The sequence below is a fragment of the Mauremys reevesii genome, linkage group 3 (genome assembly GCF_016161935.1).
Source record: "Mauremys reevesii isolate NIE-2019 linkage group 3, ASM1616193v1, whole genome shotgun sequence".
Lineage (NCBI taxonomy): Eukaryota > Metazoa > Chordata > Testudines > Geoemydidae > Mauremys > Mauremys reevesii.
Genome location: NC_052625.1, coordinates 131,110,583 through 131,127,965, shown reverse-complemented (window position 1 = coordinate 131,127,965; position 17,383 = coordinate 131,110,583). Strand labels below are relative to the sequence as shown.

At 41.2% G+C, this 17,383-nt stretch overlaps 1 protein-coding gene across 2 annotated transcripts in view; it reads right to left on the bottom strand.

Moving 5' to 3' along the window:
• Positions 1 to 17,383, bottom strand: part of HACE1 (HECT domain and ankyrin repeat containing E3 ubiquitin protein ligase 1) — an 82,226-nt gene that overhangs the window by 33,740 nt on the left and 31,103 nt on the right. Inside the window, exons 11-12 of one of the 2 annotated variants that reach the window (XM_039531001.1) lie at positions 10,171 to 10,417; positions 1,031 to 1,368 (exon numbers count right to left, since the gene is read on the bottom strand). In XM_039531001.1, coding sequence (XP_039386935.1) covers positions 1,031 to 1,368; positions 10,171 to 10,417 — 585 coding nt within the window. The remainder of the gene's footprint in view (positions 1 to 1,030; positions 1,369 to 10,170; positions 10,418 to 17,383) is intronic. The other variant, XM_039531002.1, reaches the window with a different exon arrangement.

The window sequence follows — 17,383 nt, the reverse complement described above, 5'->3', positions numbered from 1 at the left end:
TAAAAAAAAAAGGACATGTTGCCCAACGTGTCAGAAAACTTTCAGCTACAACTGATCAGCCTTCAATTAATTTTGCTCTGTTGGGAATATCCTCTGGATTCAAATCTAATCTTTTAGAGTTAAACCAGAAGGTTTATTACTCCTACTGCTAAGTATATTTATGAAAGCAGAAGCATTTTCTTTGAGATCTGAGTTTGTGAAAAAAGTGTTGCATGAACAATACTATACAATGAAATACTTTAGTCTTAGAAAAACTGAGGGAGCAGCAGTACAAGCTCTCTTACACTATCCCACTAACACCAACAGTGTTATGCTTATAGGCAAGTAGCATATTATCAAGACAAGTTCAATCCTTTATGTCAAATAGATTAACAAGAAGAGTTCAGTTATAATGGAGACACTTGTCTACTCACTAGGTATTGGACTGAGACCACCAATCTATTTCACCTGGGCCATTAGGACAGATGTCATATGGTAACAGCTTTTTAGTGTCTGCTAACCTGGGACTGAATTCATAGAGGGCGTGACCTAGAGATGAAAGGTTTTGTATCCCATTACAATTCTCTGTGACATCAAGTCAGATGAGTTCTGCCGCTGGTGCTTATTTTTGCATGAAATGACAGTTCTGATTTTTCTGACATCGAAATTATAGTAGCAGTTATGAAGACAATTATGTGAAACTAGGGAGGACTTCACATGTGGAATATAAAGTGGAAGTAGTTGAACCCCAGGAGATCATGTCTTCCCACAACTATCACACATAAGACAAAAAAGGCAAAAACTAATCACGATACTCAATGTGAGCAGAATTGCTCTGAGAGTTTTCATGAGACAGCAGCAACACTAAGAAAAGGAAGGTATGCTACATTGTTTAGAAGCGTTATGAAAACCAACAACATACTTGAACAAATGAAAGAAGCACAGAGCAATCCTTTGATTGTCGTTAAATATGTCAGCATGCATATTTTCACAAGAAATCAGACTAATTTTAAAAAATAAAATTTTAGATAATGAGCAGAATCCTCCTTACCCTTGAGGCATCTGACAGGAGCAGCACATATAAAACGCTTGAATGACAGCACTCAACCTGTTTGCTGTCACTGAGATAACATCCTGGCAATCTGCACAAGCTTCCTGCTTCCTGGCAACATCATATGCTTTAGAATCCCCTGTGTCAGGAGATAGCTTTTCTCTGCTCTCAGTTCCTGCAGCGTCAAAGGCATGCTTAAGAGTAGCATCCTGCTGATTTGGCCCTTTCTGCTTTAGTAAAATGGATGTAATGTTGGCAGAGTCTCTTTTGTTTTTCATCAATTCTGTAGCTATTAGAACGAGCCATTCATCTAATGAGTGCCAGAGTAATTCCAGCGGCTGCAACGGACAAGGAAATGACAAAAATGTAATTGGACATATTTGTGAATATTAGAAATAAGATCACACCATAAACAAAGACAAGTACAGCACAACTTCCATGCAAATGGTGAAGCTGCTAAATTAAATTCTAATAAAGCTCATCTCATAGATAGAGTCAAGTATTTGTTCATGTAAAATCTTTTCACATATCCATACAGTAATCTAAAAAACCCACATAAAATCAAGGAGAAAGGGTGGGGGAAGGGAATCACGCAGTAGATAAAGAAGAAATATATGATCACCTTGTGTTTTATACCAACTTTAATTTATAAAACACACACGTTAGTCCAGCAGTTGCTATGTACATACTACTGACCAGGTAGCGCTATCCTAACTGCTATGGTCAGGCAGTGAGATAGAGAGATGAAATTCAAGTCCTAACAATCCTGCATATACTATTTGAAATGTTAGAAGTCTGAACAAGTCTGTTCTTTTTTTATATCTAGATCAAGCAAGCTGCTCCAATAAGGTGGACCCCTGCACCTATACAGAGCCCCAGTTAAGTCAATGGGGCTCTATGCAAGCACACTGACCATCAACATAAAGTTTGCCAGAGCAGGACCAAAATTAATATTTTTATGAGTAGTTCTGCTAGTATCATGAACGTCTCAGAGTTCATATTGCTAATATGATTAATTTCACTGGCTAGAAACAAGTTTATTGGTAATAATTATGCAAGTTTCCCCAATGCCCTTTAAAAAACAAACACACACACAAACACACACACAAACAAACTCATTCACTATTTTGCAAAGCTATTCATAGAGCAGTTTAATTAAAAAAAACACCACAGGACAAGATATTTAGTATCTATTTTGTTTAAAACCGCAGTTCACTAGAGGTGAACTGAAGAGTATGGAATAAGTAAGGCAGCTTTTGTACGCACACAGGTATCCATCATCTCATCCCTTCTCCCTCTTAAAAGCATTATTGCAGAGGTACAATAGAACCCCATTTATCTGGTCTAACTGGAACCAAGACCAGATCAGATAATCAAAATTCTGGGAAAAAGCAGAAAATGGGAAAATGTGATGCTGCAGCACCATCTAACGGCCACAGGAGAATTCGCCCACTTCTGGTCCTGGAGTCCTGGTTGTCTGGTAAATGTGGAGAGCCTGTTAAGGGAGAGTCAGATAAACAGGGTTCTGTTGTACTTGAGAAGTGGGATCTGGACCTCTCCCCTTATAAACTTCAGTCCTCTGTTCCTGCCACTTACTGATACCTGTTTTCGTTGCAACCATGCTGACAAAACAGTATCTGTATGTCACTTCTTGGGGGTCACCTCAACTGAGTGCTTCAATATAGGAGTCATTTTTACCTCAATTACTTCTCACAAGAGGTCAGAAGGTTAGCTTCCCTCCAAGGATGCATGACTGATTTTACCACAAAACAATGCAAGACTTAAAATGGTTTAATTAAAAACAAGATTTACTGAATTACATAGAAGTCAGATTAAAAAGTAGCTGTATGCATAACATATATACTCTGAAAGACAAAGCTATGTAGGCATTTCCTCGATTAGCCTTGCATTTCTAAAGCATGCTTTCTCCTAAGTATTTCAGATGCTTGTCAGACACCCTTCTTGATTTCTTAGGACTCCTATTTTTAATTCTCTGTTCCATTATGCCCTGCAGGCACCAAATTGGTATTCCTGGAGGTCTGACCCAAAATTCATTCAGATTGTATTCAGAGCTGTGGTCAAGGCAGTTTCAGTTCCTGTTTTCCTATTTCAACATTATGACTTACCAAATGTGAATCCCCACACACACTTCCCAAAGTGGTCTACATTTTATGCTGGCATTAATGACCATGCCTAAGCAGGATGACTTAGTTGAAGTTGTCACCAAGAAACCAACTTAGTTTTCTTTTAAAAATACAGACCTTACATTCATTCTATAATGACAAGAATGAATTTAATTCTATTCTATATCCAATATGAATCAGAAAACAGTAACTGATCTCCATTTTCTCCTTGCACAAAGGGCTGTACTTGACCTCTGAAGGCCCCTTCCAGCCTTACATTTCTATGATTCTAGCACACATATCAAACATCCTTTGAGTCGCGTCATTTTTATTCTTTGTGTGTCCAGAAAGGCTACTGTTCAGTAACACATGGCACTACCCCTTCCCTTAAACCTATTCATGTTGCCTGTGCAGCACTTTCATTCTCTACTACAGTGGTTCTCAACCAGGGGAACATGTACATTTTTTCAATAATAGCGTGCTGTGACACTTTTGTATTTCTATATCAGATTTGTAAGCAAGTAGTTTAAGTGAACTGAAACTTTGAGTACAAAAGACAAATCAGACTCCTGAAAAGGGTACAGTAATCCGGAAAGGTTGAGAGCCACTGCTCTACTGACCTGGAATGCCAGAAATCAAACCCAGCTCTCATGCTACAGTATACAGCAATACCTTCCAGCCAACTGACAAATGTTTTAGTTTTAAAAAGGTTTAGAGCAGGGAACCACTAGTCCATAAAAGCAATAGCCATATGACAACAAAAAAAATCATAATTTGATACTAGAAATGAGAGAATCAAATGTTACAGGCTTCTCTGATTAGGAAGGGAGATTATGAAAAGAAGTTCACCAGAAAAAAAATCAAAGACTTTGGAAAAAAAAAATCAGCAGAACAAGATAATTGAACACTTAATACAGGCACTGAAGACTAAAGAATACTAAGCCACAATTCAGGCATAGCATGTTTAACGTTTATTTGTCCCAGTGACCTCTTAAAGGATATTGCTTTGGATGCACAGGGAAATTAGTCAACAGCATCATCAACTTTGGGTTGTTTAATGCTTAATCAATAACAAGACCATCATAATTTATATTTCACCCATGGATGAGGCATCTGACCTTGCATATACTACCACCACTTAATTGGATTGCACTGTGTTAGTACCTAGCTGAAATAAGATGAACTAAATCCAATGTGAACTGAATTCGGACCAGGAAAGAGGTATTGCCATGTTTTTTGTATTTGATCTCAGGTTTAGAAGATGCCCATTCTCAAGGACATGACTCAAGTCCAAGTATCCTGGATTACAGTTAATTTGTATCAGAGGGCTAGCAGTGTTAGTCTGGTTCTGTAGAAGCAGCAAAGAATCCTGTGGCACCTTATAGACTAACAGATGTTTTGCAGCATGAGCTTTCGTGGGTGAATACCCACTTCTTCGGATGCAAGCAGTGGAAATTTCCAGGGGCAGGTGTGTATATATAAGCAAGCAAGATGCAAGCTAGAGATAACGAGGTTAGATCAATCAGGGAGGATGGGGCCCTGTTCCAGCAGCTGAGGTGTGAAAACCAAGGGAGGAGAAACTGGTTCTGTAATTGGCAAGCCATTCACAGTCTTTGTTTAGTCCTAAGCTGATGGTGTTAAATTTGCAGATGAACTGGAGCTCAGCAGTTTCTCTTTGAAGTCTGGTCCTGAAGTTTTTTTGCTGTAGGATGGCCACCTTAAAATCTGCTATTGTGTGGCCAGGGAGGTTGAAGTGTTCTCCTACAGGTTTTTGTATATTGCCATTCCTAATGTCTGATTTGTGTCCATTTATCCTTTTCCTTAGAGACTGTCCAGTTTGGCCGATGTACATAGCAGAGGGGCATTGCTGGCATATGATGGCATATATTACATTGGTGGACGTGCAGGTGAATGAACCGGTGATGGTGTGGCTGATCTGGTTAGGTCCTGTGATGGTGTCGCTGGTGTAGATATGTGGGCAGAGTTGGCATCGAGGTTTGTTGCATGGGTTGGTTCCTGAGCTAGAGTTACTATGGTGCGGTGTGCAGTTGCTGGTGATTTGTAAATTTGTAATTTGTAAATCTGGAAGTGTGCAGATCACACTAGGATTTATAGGAATTACTAGCCAAGTTTATTGAGCTCTACAGTCTTAAAATTCTCCCAGTGTTAGACCCAGATAAAAGCAAACTGGCTATGACTTAAGCAATGTAAAACAGAAGTATGTTTGCAGAGGGAAACATTTAGAATAAGCAGAAGTAGTGCCTGCTTGATTTTTTCAAAGATAGTTTGTTCTTTTAGGGTCCTATTGGACCAGTTATTGCCTCCAGTTTACAAGGTAGCAAAGGTCATCTACAGTGAGTTTGAACACACATGCAGAACAAGAAGTTCTGTTCCTTTTCTAATGACTACCTCAAAGCAGCCATCTATGGCAATCACTGACAAATTAGAGCTGCAATGTGATGTGGGACCATTACTTCAGTCTTGAATCTGAAATAATTTGAAGTATTCAACGGAATATAATGGAGAGAAGATTAGAGCCTGGTCAAAGTAAACAGAAAAGGGGCTTCTCACAGGTAGACTTAATTTGCGTTAAAGGGATTTCCTTCACTCTTGGGTTTCTAAACAAAATATATATTAACCAAAGAATTTCTTTGCATAGCCAAAGTTCAGTATAATCAAGAAGTGAGTTTTAATTAGCTAGTGATTCCTTCACCTACGAAGAGGGGCTGATTCCTAGTGCATTCTATCATCTGCATGATACAGGTAATACATCTACTTTTAGTACCTTTGGAATCTCTTAAATGAAGCTTGGCTGGGTCTGTTGTAGTGAGTTAAGGATAGAATCTTGACTATGCCTCCAGTAAGATCACACAGCTATTCTCGTCCCTCAAAGTGTGAGCTTTTTCCATGTCAGCCCATGCTCAGGGTCTATCCAAATTCTTTACACCTCTCCATGCCAGATTACTGTGGCCATTTTTTTATTTAAGTGTTTAAAGCAGGGGTTGGCAAACTACGGCCCATGGGCAACGTCCAGCCTGTCAGACCTTTTAATCTGGCCCTTGAGCTCCCGCTGCAGGGACAGTGCTTGGAGAAGGGGCAGCACCTGCAGACAGGGCAGTGGGCAGAGCTGCCTGGCCATGCCTCCATGTAGGCCATGGTGCTGCTTCCGGAAGCAGCTTGAGGTAAGAGCTGCCCGGAGCCTGCACCATGACCCTTCCCCATGCCCCGACCCCCTGCCCAAGCCTTTAACCCCCTCTCAGCCTCTGAATCCCTTGGGCCCAGCCTGGAACACACTCCTGCACCCCAAACCAATCATCCCCAGCCCCAAGCCAGAGCCCTCACCCCCTCCTGCACTCCAACCCCCTGCCCCAGCCTGGAGCCCCCCTCTCACATCCTGAACTCCTCATTTCTGGTCCCACCCCAGAGCCTGCACCCCCTCCTGGAGCCCGCACCCCCTCCTGCACTCCAAACCCCAATTTCAGGAGCATTCATGGTCCACCATATAATTTCCATACCCAGATGTGACCCTCAGGCCAAAAAGTTTGCTCACCCTTGGTTTAAAAGAAGAAGAGGTGCCCAGGACATTAGGCACTTCTGAAAATTATTTTAAAATATAATAAAAAACATAGAATATCAGGGTTGGAAGGGACCTCAGGAGGTCATCTAGTCCAACCCCCTGCTCAAAGCAGGACCAATCCCCAACTAAATCATCCCAGCCAAGGCTTTGTCAAGATTCCACCATCTCCCTAGGTAACCATTACAGTGCTTCACTACCCTCCTAATGAAAAAGTTGTTTCTAATATCCAACCTAAACCTCCCCCACTGCAACTTGAGACCATTACTCCTTGTTCTGTAATCTGGTACCACTGAGAACAGTCTAGATCCATCCTCTGCAAACACTTGGAAGGTGGTAAGGTGATAGGGAATAGCCAGCATGGATTTGTAAAGAACAAATCGTGTCAAACCAATCTGATAGCTTTCTTTGATAGGATAACGAGTCTTGTGGATAAGGGAGAAGCGGTGGATGTGGTAGACCTAGACTTTAGTAAGGCATTTGATACGGTCTCGCATGGTATTCTTATCAATAAACTAGGCAAATACAACTTAGATGGGGCTACTATAAGGTGGGTGCATAACTGGCTGGATAACCGTACTCAGAGAGTAGTTATTAAGGGTTCCCAATCCTGCTGGAAAGGTATAACAAGTGGGGTTCTGCAGAGGTCTGTTTTGGGACCAGCTCTGTTCAATATCTTCATCAATGACTTAGATATTGGCATAGAAAGTATGCTTATTAAGTTTGCAGATGATACCAAACTGGGAGGGATTGCAACTGCTTTGGAGGATAGGGTCATAATTCAAAACGATCTAGACAAATTGGAGAAATGGTCTGAGGTAAACAGGATGAAGTTTAATAAAGACAAATGCAAAGTGCTCCACTTAGGAAGGAACAATCAGTTTCACACATACAGAATGGGAAGAGGCTGTCTAGGAAGGAGTACAGCACAAAGGGATCTAGGCGTTATAGTGGACCACAAGCTAAATATGAGTCAACAGTGTGATGCTGTTACAAAAAACAGCAAACATGATTCTGGGATGCATTGACAGGTATGTTGTGAGCAAGACACAAGAAGTCATTCTTCCACTCTACTCTGCGCTGGTTAGGCCTCAACTGGAATATTGTGTCCAGTTCTGGGCACCATATTTCAAGAAAGAAAGTTTCTAGAGTTGCTCTTTCCTTGAGGGGCACCCAGTGACTTCACCTAGTGAAGAATACATCCACCTGCCTACAAGAGGGAACACTGTTCTCATACAACATCTCTTCTCAGAATTCTGCACTGGTTCAAATGAGTGCATAGCATTCATCCTTTGCACTCGTTCTTCTCACTTCTGGGTGCAATTAAAAGCAAAACCCCAATGGTTTGAAAGTGAGCTACATAAGACTACTCCTTTCATAACAGCAGTCATGAAAGTTAAGATTAACTGGAATCCGAGATAGAGTTCTGCCACTGGCTTTACAGTTTAAGTTAAGGACCTTTGCTTTTAAAAAGCTTACAAGCTAAAGCCTAAATTTAGCAATTTTGAGGGTACTATGGAAGATATTTTAATATGATTTGACATTGTGCTTATTTCATCTTTAAATTGATTTATATTTTGACTTGTGGCAGTAACTTTTGCTACTGTGGTTATTTCAGAAGCTTGTACTTGATATGTATCAATCGATTTTGGCCCTACTGAAGTTACAACAGGAGTCAGTTTTACCATTGACTTCCGTAGGGCCAGTACACCCAAGATGTATATTTTAAAATGTATTAAATACGTACACATTGTTTGGTACAATTGACAGGTCTAAAGCAGCTTCCACTTGAAACAGTAACCACTGCTAACTGGCAGACACAGTATGACATTTCTTTCTTCCCGAAGGATTAAAGTGATCAGGACCACTACATACCTAAGGAAAGATTAAAGAGGAAAATGTCTTCTGGGAGCCAAATACTGTCTGGCCCCCACCAGCTAAGCTACCTGAATACTGTGAGTGCAAAAGGAGCATACTACTTGCAACATGCCACTGAAGACTTTTAAACTAGCCCTCTCCATTGCTAGTCAAGTAAAATATACAACTGGAGATGAGGGTTAACACCTGAAAGTGAAAATTAATCTGTGCTAAAATACCCAGACAGAAAAGCTATCAGAAGCCAAGGCAGAATCCTTCCTTCAAAATGTTAAGGTTTCTAAACGCAAACAAAACAAACTGAGACCCATCATGCAAGTCTCACTTTTGCTAATTTGCAAGTTAAGATTTAAAGCCATGTTAGTACAGTACATAGTTAAATATACTAAGCTCACGTATTTGAAAATATAAGTTAGCTTTTTTACGCTATAAAGCAATTACCAGTGTATTTTGAGAAAGCAATGTGATCTTAGTAATACAAACCTTCCCCACAGCACTCTGCCATTAAAATCTTTGACGACAATAAAGGAGGGCACTGTTTGAATAGAGTTTAGTGATGTTCACCTGCGTATCAAGTTATTCAACTTTAATATTTCAGTTTTAGGAAAAAGCTTGAGTTATATTAGCAATATTTCTTCTGCAGTAGATTTCATATTTCCCAGTGGAGTCACTGAGAAAAAGGACAGACTATTTTACCATCAAGAATTAGACAATATCTGAAACAGAGGCTTTTTAATTTATATATTTTCTCCCCTCCTTCCAGTAGGTGACACTATTCAACAAAATGAAGAATTACAAGGTTTAAATTTTGAGTATTCTTTTTTGGGGCTGCTTTGTTTCTACCAATATATTCATCTCTCAATATACATACATACCTACCTACCTCAATGCTAACATGATTTTCACATCGAAGAAAATGTAACTCTGATGTGTTTTGAAAAGAAGGAATTTAGAGGATAGCAAAAACGGAATGCTTTACAAAATAGCAAGTTACACAATTTCCTACTGAAGTCTCATATACATGAAAAATATACATTCAGAGGTGAGACTTTTCATTAACAGAGCTTTGTGCAGATGTTTCAAGATACTATAAAGCCAATTAACTTTAAAGTATTCAATAATAAAGTTATTGGTTGAAAGTTCTTAAACAAGGTTACTTCAGAAAAGACTTGGTGATGAAGGTAAAAAGAGAAACACATTAAATTAATTTAATCTATTTTGAGAAATCAGATAAAAGAAGTGATAAAAACCTTATAAACCTCTAATCATCATATTTTGGATTTACATTAATGCATTCTAGTATATATCCTAATGTTATAGCATTGAGACTACTAAACCTAAAACAGAAATAAGAACCTAAGATCTACCATAACAAACACAGATTGATAATTAAAGCATTTAAAATGTCTTAAAAATGACATTAGATTATTAGTAGGAGAAATTAAGAAGAGAAAAAGGATAAGTAGGATGTAGGTCAGTAAAAAAATGTAATGTAAAAAAACTGATTACACAAAAAGTAAAGAGGTGGGCCTAGTTTAAAAACAGATACGGGTATCAATCAAACTTACTTCCTGTTCATGAGATGTCTGATTAATGAATGCATGCTTTGTGAAATTCATCTCTTTAACGTCTATCTTCCTAACAACGTCATATACTTTTCTGACCTTGAACACCTGACTTCTTGGAGTTTTATTTCCATTGTAGCCCATGTCATTTCCATTATTGGGAGAGGATGGGCCAATGCGAAAGACATGACAAAATATCCTCACGATCCTTAAGAGACTCTTCATTTGAGCTTCATAGTTACTTGACAAGCTGGGGGAAAAAAAAATATTGATTTAAGTATTTTTTCCCTAAATTAAATGTTTCAGTATATAAAGGGGTAAACACAGCCCAATGTTTGGGGATTTAACGCTTCTCCAACACACATGGCTAACAAATGATGAACCTATTCCCTAGCCAAAAAGGTCAAGGAACACATGCTGTCATTTTTACTGATTTCTGACCATATTTAAATTCCAGATATTTTGCAATAATAGCTAAATAAAAATAGCAAATACAAACTTTTAGGGTACATTTTGTTAGTGTTTGTATATACCTACACCACTTCTGAAGCATGGGTAAGAGATGCTATCTACAACAGTAAGGTCTTAGCACACCACTAATCATAAACCAAGCTGACTCAAAAGAAAATGTTTTCATTGCTTCCACTAAAAAAAAGTTAAGCGATGAACAGCATGCTAGCTCGTATTTTGTCTCAAGTAATACTGTAATAATGTAACATATGTAATAATATTCAAAAAAGTCACTTACTAAATAAATAAAAAGTTTAATACTGGTGTGACTAGATTGGACAGAACTGTAGACCAGTATCCTTGCACCATTAGTGTAATTATTAATATATAATCTAGATATCAGTGAATTCATTAAACACCACAGACTCAACCATGTTCAGATTGCTTTCTGTTAACAAGTTGTACAGCCAAGCTTCAAGAATTTTTCCAAACCTGGTAAAAAGGATGCTTGTCCTCTATGAAAAATCTGAAGACACCATAACACAGTTTTAAACAACTTCAAGGAGTTAAACTTAGTATCTAACATATTAAAATACAATTGTTGAGTGTCAACTCTGACTTTAAATACAATAAATCAGTGGTTCTCAACCAAGGGTCCACAAGCAGGTTCAGGGAGTCCGCCAAGCAGGGCCGACATTACACTTGCTAGGGCCCAAGGCAGAAAGCCGAAGCCCCACCACATGGGGCTGAAGCCCAGGGGCCCCAAGCCCTGCCAACCAGTCCTGAGCAATTTAGTTTCATGGGGCCCCCTGTGGCGTGGGGGCCCAGGCAACTGCCCTGCTTGCTACCCAACACTGGCCCTGGCTTTTATATGCAGAAAAACAGTAGTGGCACAAGTGGGCCATGGAATTTTTTTAGCATGTTGGGGGGGAGGGGGAGGCCTCAGAAAGAAAAAGGTTGAAAACCCCTGCAATAAATTATACCTTCTAGTTTTTGAGACATGTGTGGTCACATGGCTATAAGAAACCATATACCTGCTCACCTACTATCTTGAAGGGTGTTGTTATAGTGCCCTGACTAGGTTACTGAACTAGTGAATATTAATGTTATAGCATAAATTGTTCCAATCTATGCAGCATACCAAATAACTCCATATCACAATAATGCCCCAACAGTATTATAATATTCCTTAAAGAAGATTTGTTAGTGAGGAAACAGCCTAGATCTGCTGCAATAGCCTATACATAGTATATAAATACTGGGTATTAAAAAGGTCATATGAGCCAGTTTTCAATATTTCTTAAAACATGGTTTGCCTGTCTGTCACAGAAGGTAGCATAACCATTTTTAAACAATGATAACCTAAACCAGACCAAACCACGTGTAAAACTGGTTCAAGCAACATTAGAGTGCCAACAGCATATGAAGCACTGTACTAGACAAAGACAGCACCTGTTCTGATTTTGATGGGGTCAAAGAGTTCATCCACTAAAAAAGGAAACAAAGAAGGGGGGAACTGCATTTTTTAAAGGCTGCCTTTTTTAAATAAAAAAGTTATTACTAAAATATTTGAGGATTTAAATCAACACTTTTTTGGAAAAGTGATATGGAGAGTTCACATCTTTCCTGCTGTTTGATCTTTGACCAGGGAGCTTTTCATAAGCCAGGATTAACAAAGAATAGTATTACAACGTGATAGAAAAGGCTGCATTTTCCCCCAGTTAAATTTTAAAAAAGGAAAAAGAAAAACAAGTTACAGGTTCAAAATTGTGGTCACCTAAGGCCTTGGTCACAGCCATACATTTATCATTTGGGAGATTCTTATCTAGCCACCAAAGTTTCTGAACACAGACATTTTAATTTAAATAATGAGACAAACTTAATCCACCCATGTGTATCAGCCAATGTCCTAGTGTCAATTTTTTCCACATTAGAATTTGGTTCCAATCTTTTGCTTCCCAGGCTGAGAATGCTTCCTAAATATATGACCAGCCCAAAAGAAGAAATAAGCTAACATATTCCCTAAACTAGTACACCTCTATCCCGATATAACATGGACCTCGGGAGCCAAAAAAATCTCTCCGCCTTATAGGTGAGACTGCGTTATATCGGGTTTGGTCTGGTACAGTGTACTGGCAAGAGCCGGTACGCCATGCCAGACTGGATTGGCTTCCCTGGCAATTATTTAAAGGGCCTGGTGCTCCAGCCACTGCGGGGAGCCCCGGTGCCTTTAAATCACTGCCGGAGCTCTGGCAGCGGGCTCGGGTGGGGATTTAAAGGGCCTGGGGCTCCCCGCAGCAGCCAGAGCCCTGGGCCCTTTAAATCAGCGGTCCCCAACCTTTTTGGCACCAGGGACCGGTTTCGTAGAAAAAAAAATTTCCGCGGACCTGTGGGATGGTTTTGGGACGATTCAAGCACATTACATTTATTTTTGTACTTTTATTTCTATTATTATTGTAATATATAATGAAATAATTATACAACTGACCATAATGCAGAATTAGTGGGAGCCCTGAGCTTGTTCTCCTGCAACTAGACGGTCCCATCTGGGGGTGATGGGAGACAGTGACACCCGAAGTGTGTTGCTTATGTCCAGTCTACTCCATAATCTCGTTTTGGTTGCTGTCACTGCAGAAAACCCTGCTTCACGAAGATAGGATGTTGAAAATGGAAGTAAGCTTTTCAGTGCTTTTGTGGAAATGTCAGGATATTCCGCCTTGACTTTAATCCAGAACGTATGGAGATTTGAAGTCATCTCAAACATACTTTTAAGGCCACCCTCATTTGTGATCTCAAGCAGTTGATCCTCTTCTAGCACCTAGATAAAGTCGATTCACCTGGCTTATTCACAAATGGGTCGCGGATCCATTCCTTCCCAGTTTGGGGGTCTTTTGTGGTTGGGAAGTAATGCTCAAACTCTTTTGAAAGCTGAGATAGGTGATCATGCACCAGCTGGGAAAAAGAAGGCCCTGGCTCAGTCTCTTTCAAAATCTCTGCTAATGTTTGAAACATGTCAAAAATCCCAATGTTCACTCGTCACCCCCATAATTCTAGTTTGGCTTTGAATGCAGCCACTTTATCTGCCGACTTGAACACAGTTGTCGTTCTCCCCTGAAGTGACAGACTGAGTTCGTTGAGCAGGTTGAATATGTCACACAAGTAAGCAAGTTTTATGACCCATTCTGTGTCACTGAAATGTGCTGCCCATGGTGACTGTTTTTCTAAAAGAAATCTCTGGAGCGGCTCTCGTAACTCAAAAACTCTGGCCAGTGATCTACCTTTAGAAAGCCATCTCACTTCTGTGTATAAGAGAAGACGCATGTGCTCTGCGTCCATCTCCTCACAGAGCTGCGCGAACAGACGTGAGTTAAGGGCATGTACTTTAATGTGGTTGATAATTTTAATCACATCCTGCAAAACTTTGTTAAGTTCAGATGACATTTTTCGGCTAGCTAGCATTTCTCTATGGATGACACAGTGCGTAGACTCACATTCAGAAGCGACCTCCTTGACCCGAGTAGTGAAACCTGAAAGCCGTCCAGTCATGGCAGCTGCTCCGTCCGTGCATATAGAGACACAAAATGACCAATTCGGTTTTCCTGACATGTAATCATTCAAAGACTTGAATAGTTCTGCAGCTGTGGTGTTGGTTGGCAACAAAAGTGCACATAACATATCCTCATGCACATCCTCCTGAAAAATATATCGCACAAAAACAAGCATTGTTGCCTTGTTGTCAACATTGGTAGACTCGTCAACCTGGACTGCGTACCACGGTGACTCATTCACCCTCTAACAATTGTGCCTCAATATCCTCTGCTATTTCATCAATTCGTCTAGTTATGGTGCTAGCCGAAAGAGGAACACGTGCCACCTTTTGAACTACAGCCTCTCCTAAAAGTTCACGACAAATGTCCTTAGCAGCAGGCAGGATCAACTCTTCACCAATAGTAAAGGCTTCTTAGCTTTAGCAATGCAGTTAGCCACTAAGAATGATGCTTTCAGTGCAGACACATTTGATGAAGTGGTGGCCTTCAGTAATTGCTTCTGTTCTTCGTGTTCACGTTTTTTTCTTTTGAAAAACTCCAAAGGCTTGTCTTTTAATGCAGGGTGCTTGGTCTCCATGTGGCGAAGCAGTTTTGAAGGTATCATGGCTTCGTTGGATAGCCGGTCACCACATATTATACAAAGCGGGCGTGGAGAATGTGAGTCACCTGTTGCAATGAACCCGTAATTTAAGTAGGGCTCTTGGTATTTTCTTTTAAATGCAGCTTTCTTTTTGTTGGCCGTCTTAGAGTCTTCTGCTGTCTCATCATTGGGTCTTTCCCCCTTTTCAAAGGAGCTTTGCAGCGACGTTTGTTTTTTACTCATTTTGGCCAGGGTTAGCTTGTGGGCTTACCAAAACTGTGCGGGAAAGAGGCACGGACAGAAGTGGTAAATAAAATAATGGGCAGGCCACATGCGGACTAATATAAGTGTCGGATTCTGACTTAAAGCCTGCCACCAGATGCAGCTTAATTGTCACTTGCCACTCACTGATAGGGTTCTGATATTAGTCTGCAAGTGACTGATTTATTATGGTCTCTGTGCAGTGAAACCTCTGCTAATGTAATCGGTTTTTGCAGCCGCTCCCCAGCGCTAGCATCATGGCCTCAGCTCCACCTCAGATCATCAGGCATTAGATTCTCATAAGGAATGCAAAACTCCCTCCATCGCATGCGCAGTTTACAGTAGGGTTCGCGCTCCTATGAGAATCTAACATCTGACAGAAGGCGGAGCTCAGGCAGTAATGCGAACAACGGGGAGCAGCTCTAAACACAGATGAAGCTCTGCTAGCTCACTCACCGCTCATGTCCTAGCCGCTCATGTCCTGCTGTGCACTCACCGCTCATGTCCTGCTGTGCACTCAGTTCGCGGCCCGGTTCCTAACAGGCCATGGACCGGTACTGGTCCGCGGCCCGGGGGTTGGGGACCCCTGCTTTAAATCACCACCGGAGCTCTGGCAGTGGGGCTCGGGTGGGGATTTAAAGGGCTTGGGGCTCCACACGAATTCAGATATAACGCAGTAAAGCAGCGGGGTTCAGGTGGCTCCTTAATGGGTCCGGGGCTCCCCGCTGCTTTATCGCGTTATAGCCAAATTTGTGTTTTATCAGGTTGCATTCTAACAGGGTAGAGATGTATTAATGAACCCTGGATTGCGTTCCATCCAGTCCTTCTCTGCAAAAAAGTATCCCACCACATCTACTGTATGTGTTACAGAAAAGCTATACCAGATATGCTGAGTATTAAAAAGATACTACTTACATTGCTCCACCTGCAAAACTAGCCTCCCTTAGTTACAAAGAAGGTTAACTATACAAGCAACAGCACACACTGTGAGGTGGAGAAGTATTATCCGCATTTTACATACGGGGAACCAAGGCACAGAGATTCAAGTGCAACTTGAGACCACCGCTTCTTGTTCTGTCATCTGCTAGAACTGAGAACAGCCTAGCTCCAGCCTTGTTGGAACCCCCCTTCAGGTAACTGAAGGCTGCCATCATATCCCCCCTCACTCTTCTCTTCTGCAGACTAAATAATCCCTGTTTCCTCAGCCTCTCCTTGTAAGCCATGTGCCCCAGCCCCCTAATCATTTTCATTGCCCTTCACTGGACTCTCTCCAATTTGTCCACATCCATTCTGTAGTGGGGGCACCAAAACTGGATGCAATACTCCAGGTGTGGCCTCACCAGTGCCGAATAGAGGGGAAATAATCACTTCCCTCGATCTGCCGGCAATGCTCCTACTAATACAGCCCAATATGCCATTGGCCTTCTTGGCAACAAGGGCACAGTGTTGACTCATATCCAGCTTCTAGTCCCCTGTAATCCCCAGGTCCTTTTCTGCAGAACTGCTGCTTAGCCAGTCAGTCCCCAGCCTGTAGGGGTGCATAGGATTCTTCCTTCCTAAGTGCAGAACTCTGCACTTGTCCTTGTTGAACCTCATCAGATTTCTTTTGGCCCAATCCTCCAATTTGTCTAGGTCACTCTGGACCCTATCCCTACTCACCGTCGTGTCTACCACTCCCCTCATCTTAGTGTCAGATGCAAACTTGCAGCAGGTGCAATTAATCACATCATCCAGATCGTTAATGAAGACACTGAACAAAACCAGCCCCACGACCAACCCCTGGGGCACTCTGCTTGATACTGGATGCCAACTAGACATCAAGCCGTTGATCACTACCCGTCAAGCCCGACAATCTAGCCAGCTTTCTATCCACCTTATAGTCCATTCATCCAATCCATATTTTCTTAACTTGCTGGCAAGAATACTGTGGGAGACCATATCAAAAAGTTTGCTAAAGTCAAGATATAGCACATCCACTGCTTTCTCCGTATCCACAGAGCCAGTTATCTCATCATAGAAGGCAATCGGGTTGGTCAGGCATGACTTGCCCTTGGTGAATCCATGTTGACTGCTTCTGATCACCTTCCTCTCTTCCAAGTGCTTCAAAATGGATTCCCTGAGGACCTGCTCCATGATTTTGCCAGGGACTGAAGTGAGGCTGACTGGTCTGTAGTTCCCCGGGTTCTCTTTTTTAAATATGGGCACTATAGTTGCCTTTTTCCAATCATCTGAGACCTCCCCCGATCGCCACGAATTTTTAAAGATAATAGCCAATGGCACTGCAATCACATCAGCCAACTCCTTCAGCACCCTTGGATGCATTAGATCTGGACCCATGGACTTGTGCATGTCCAGCTTTTCTGAATAGTCCTTAACC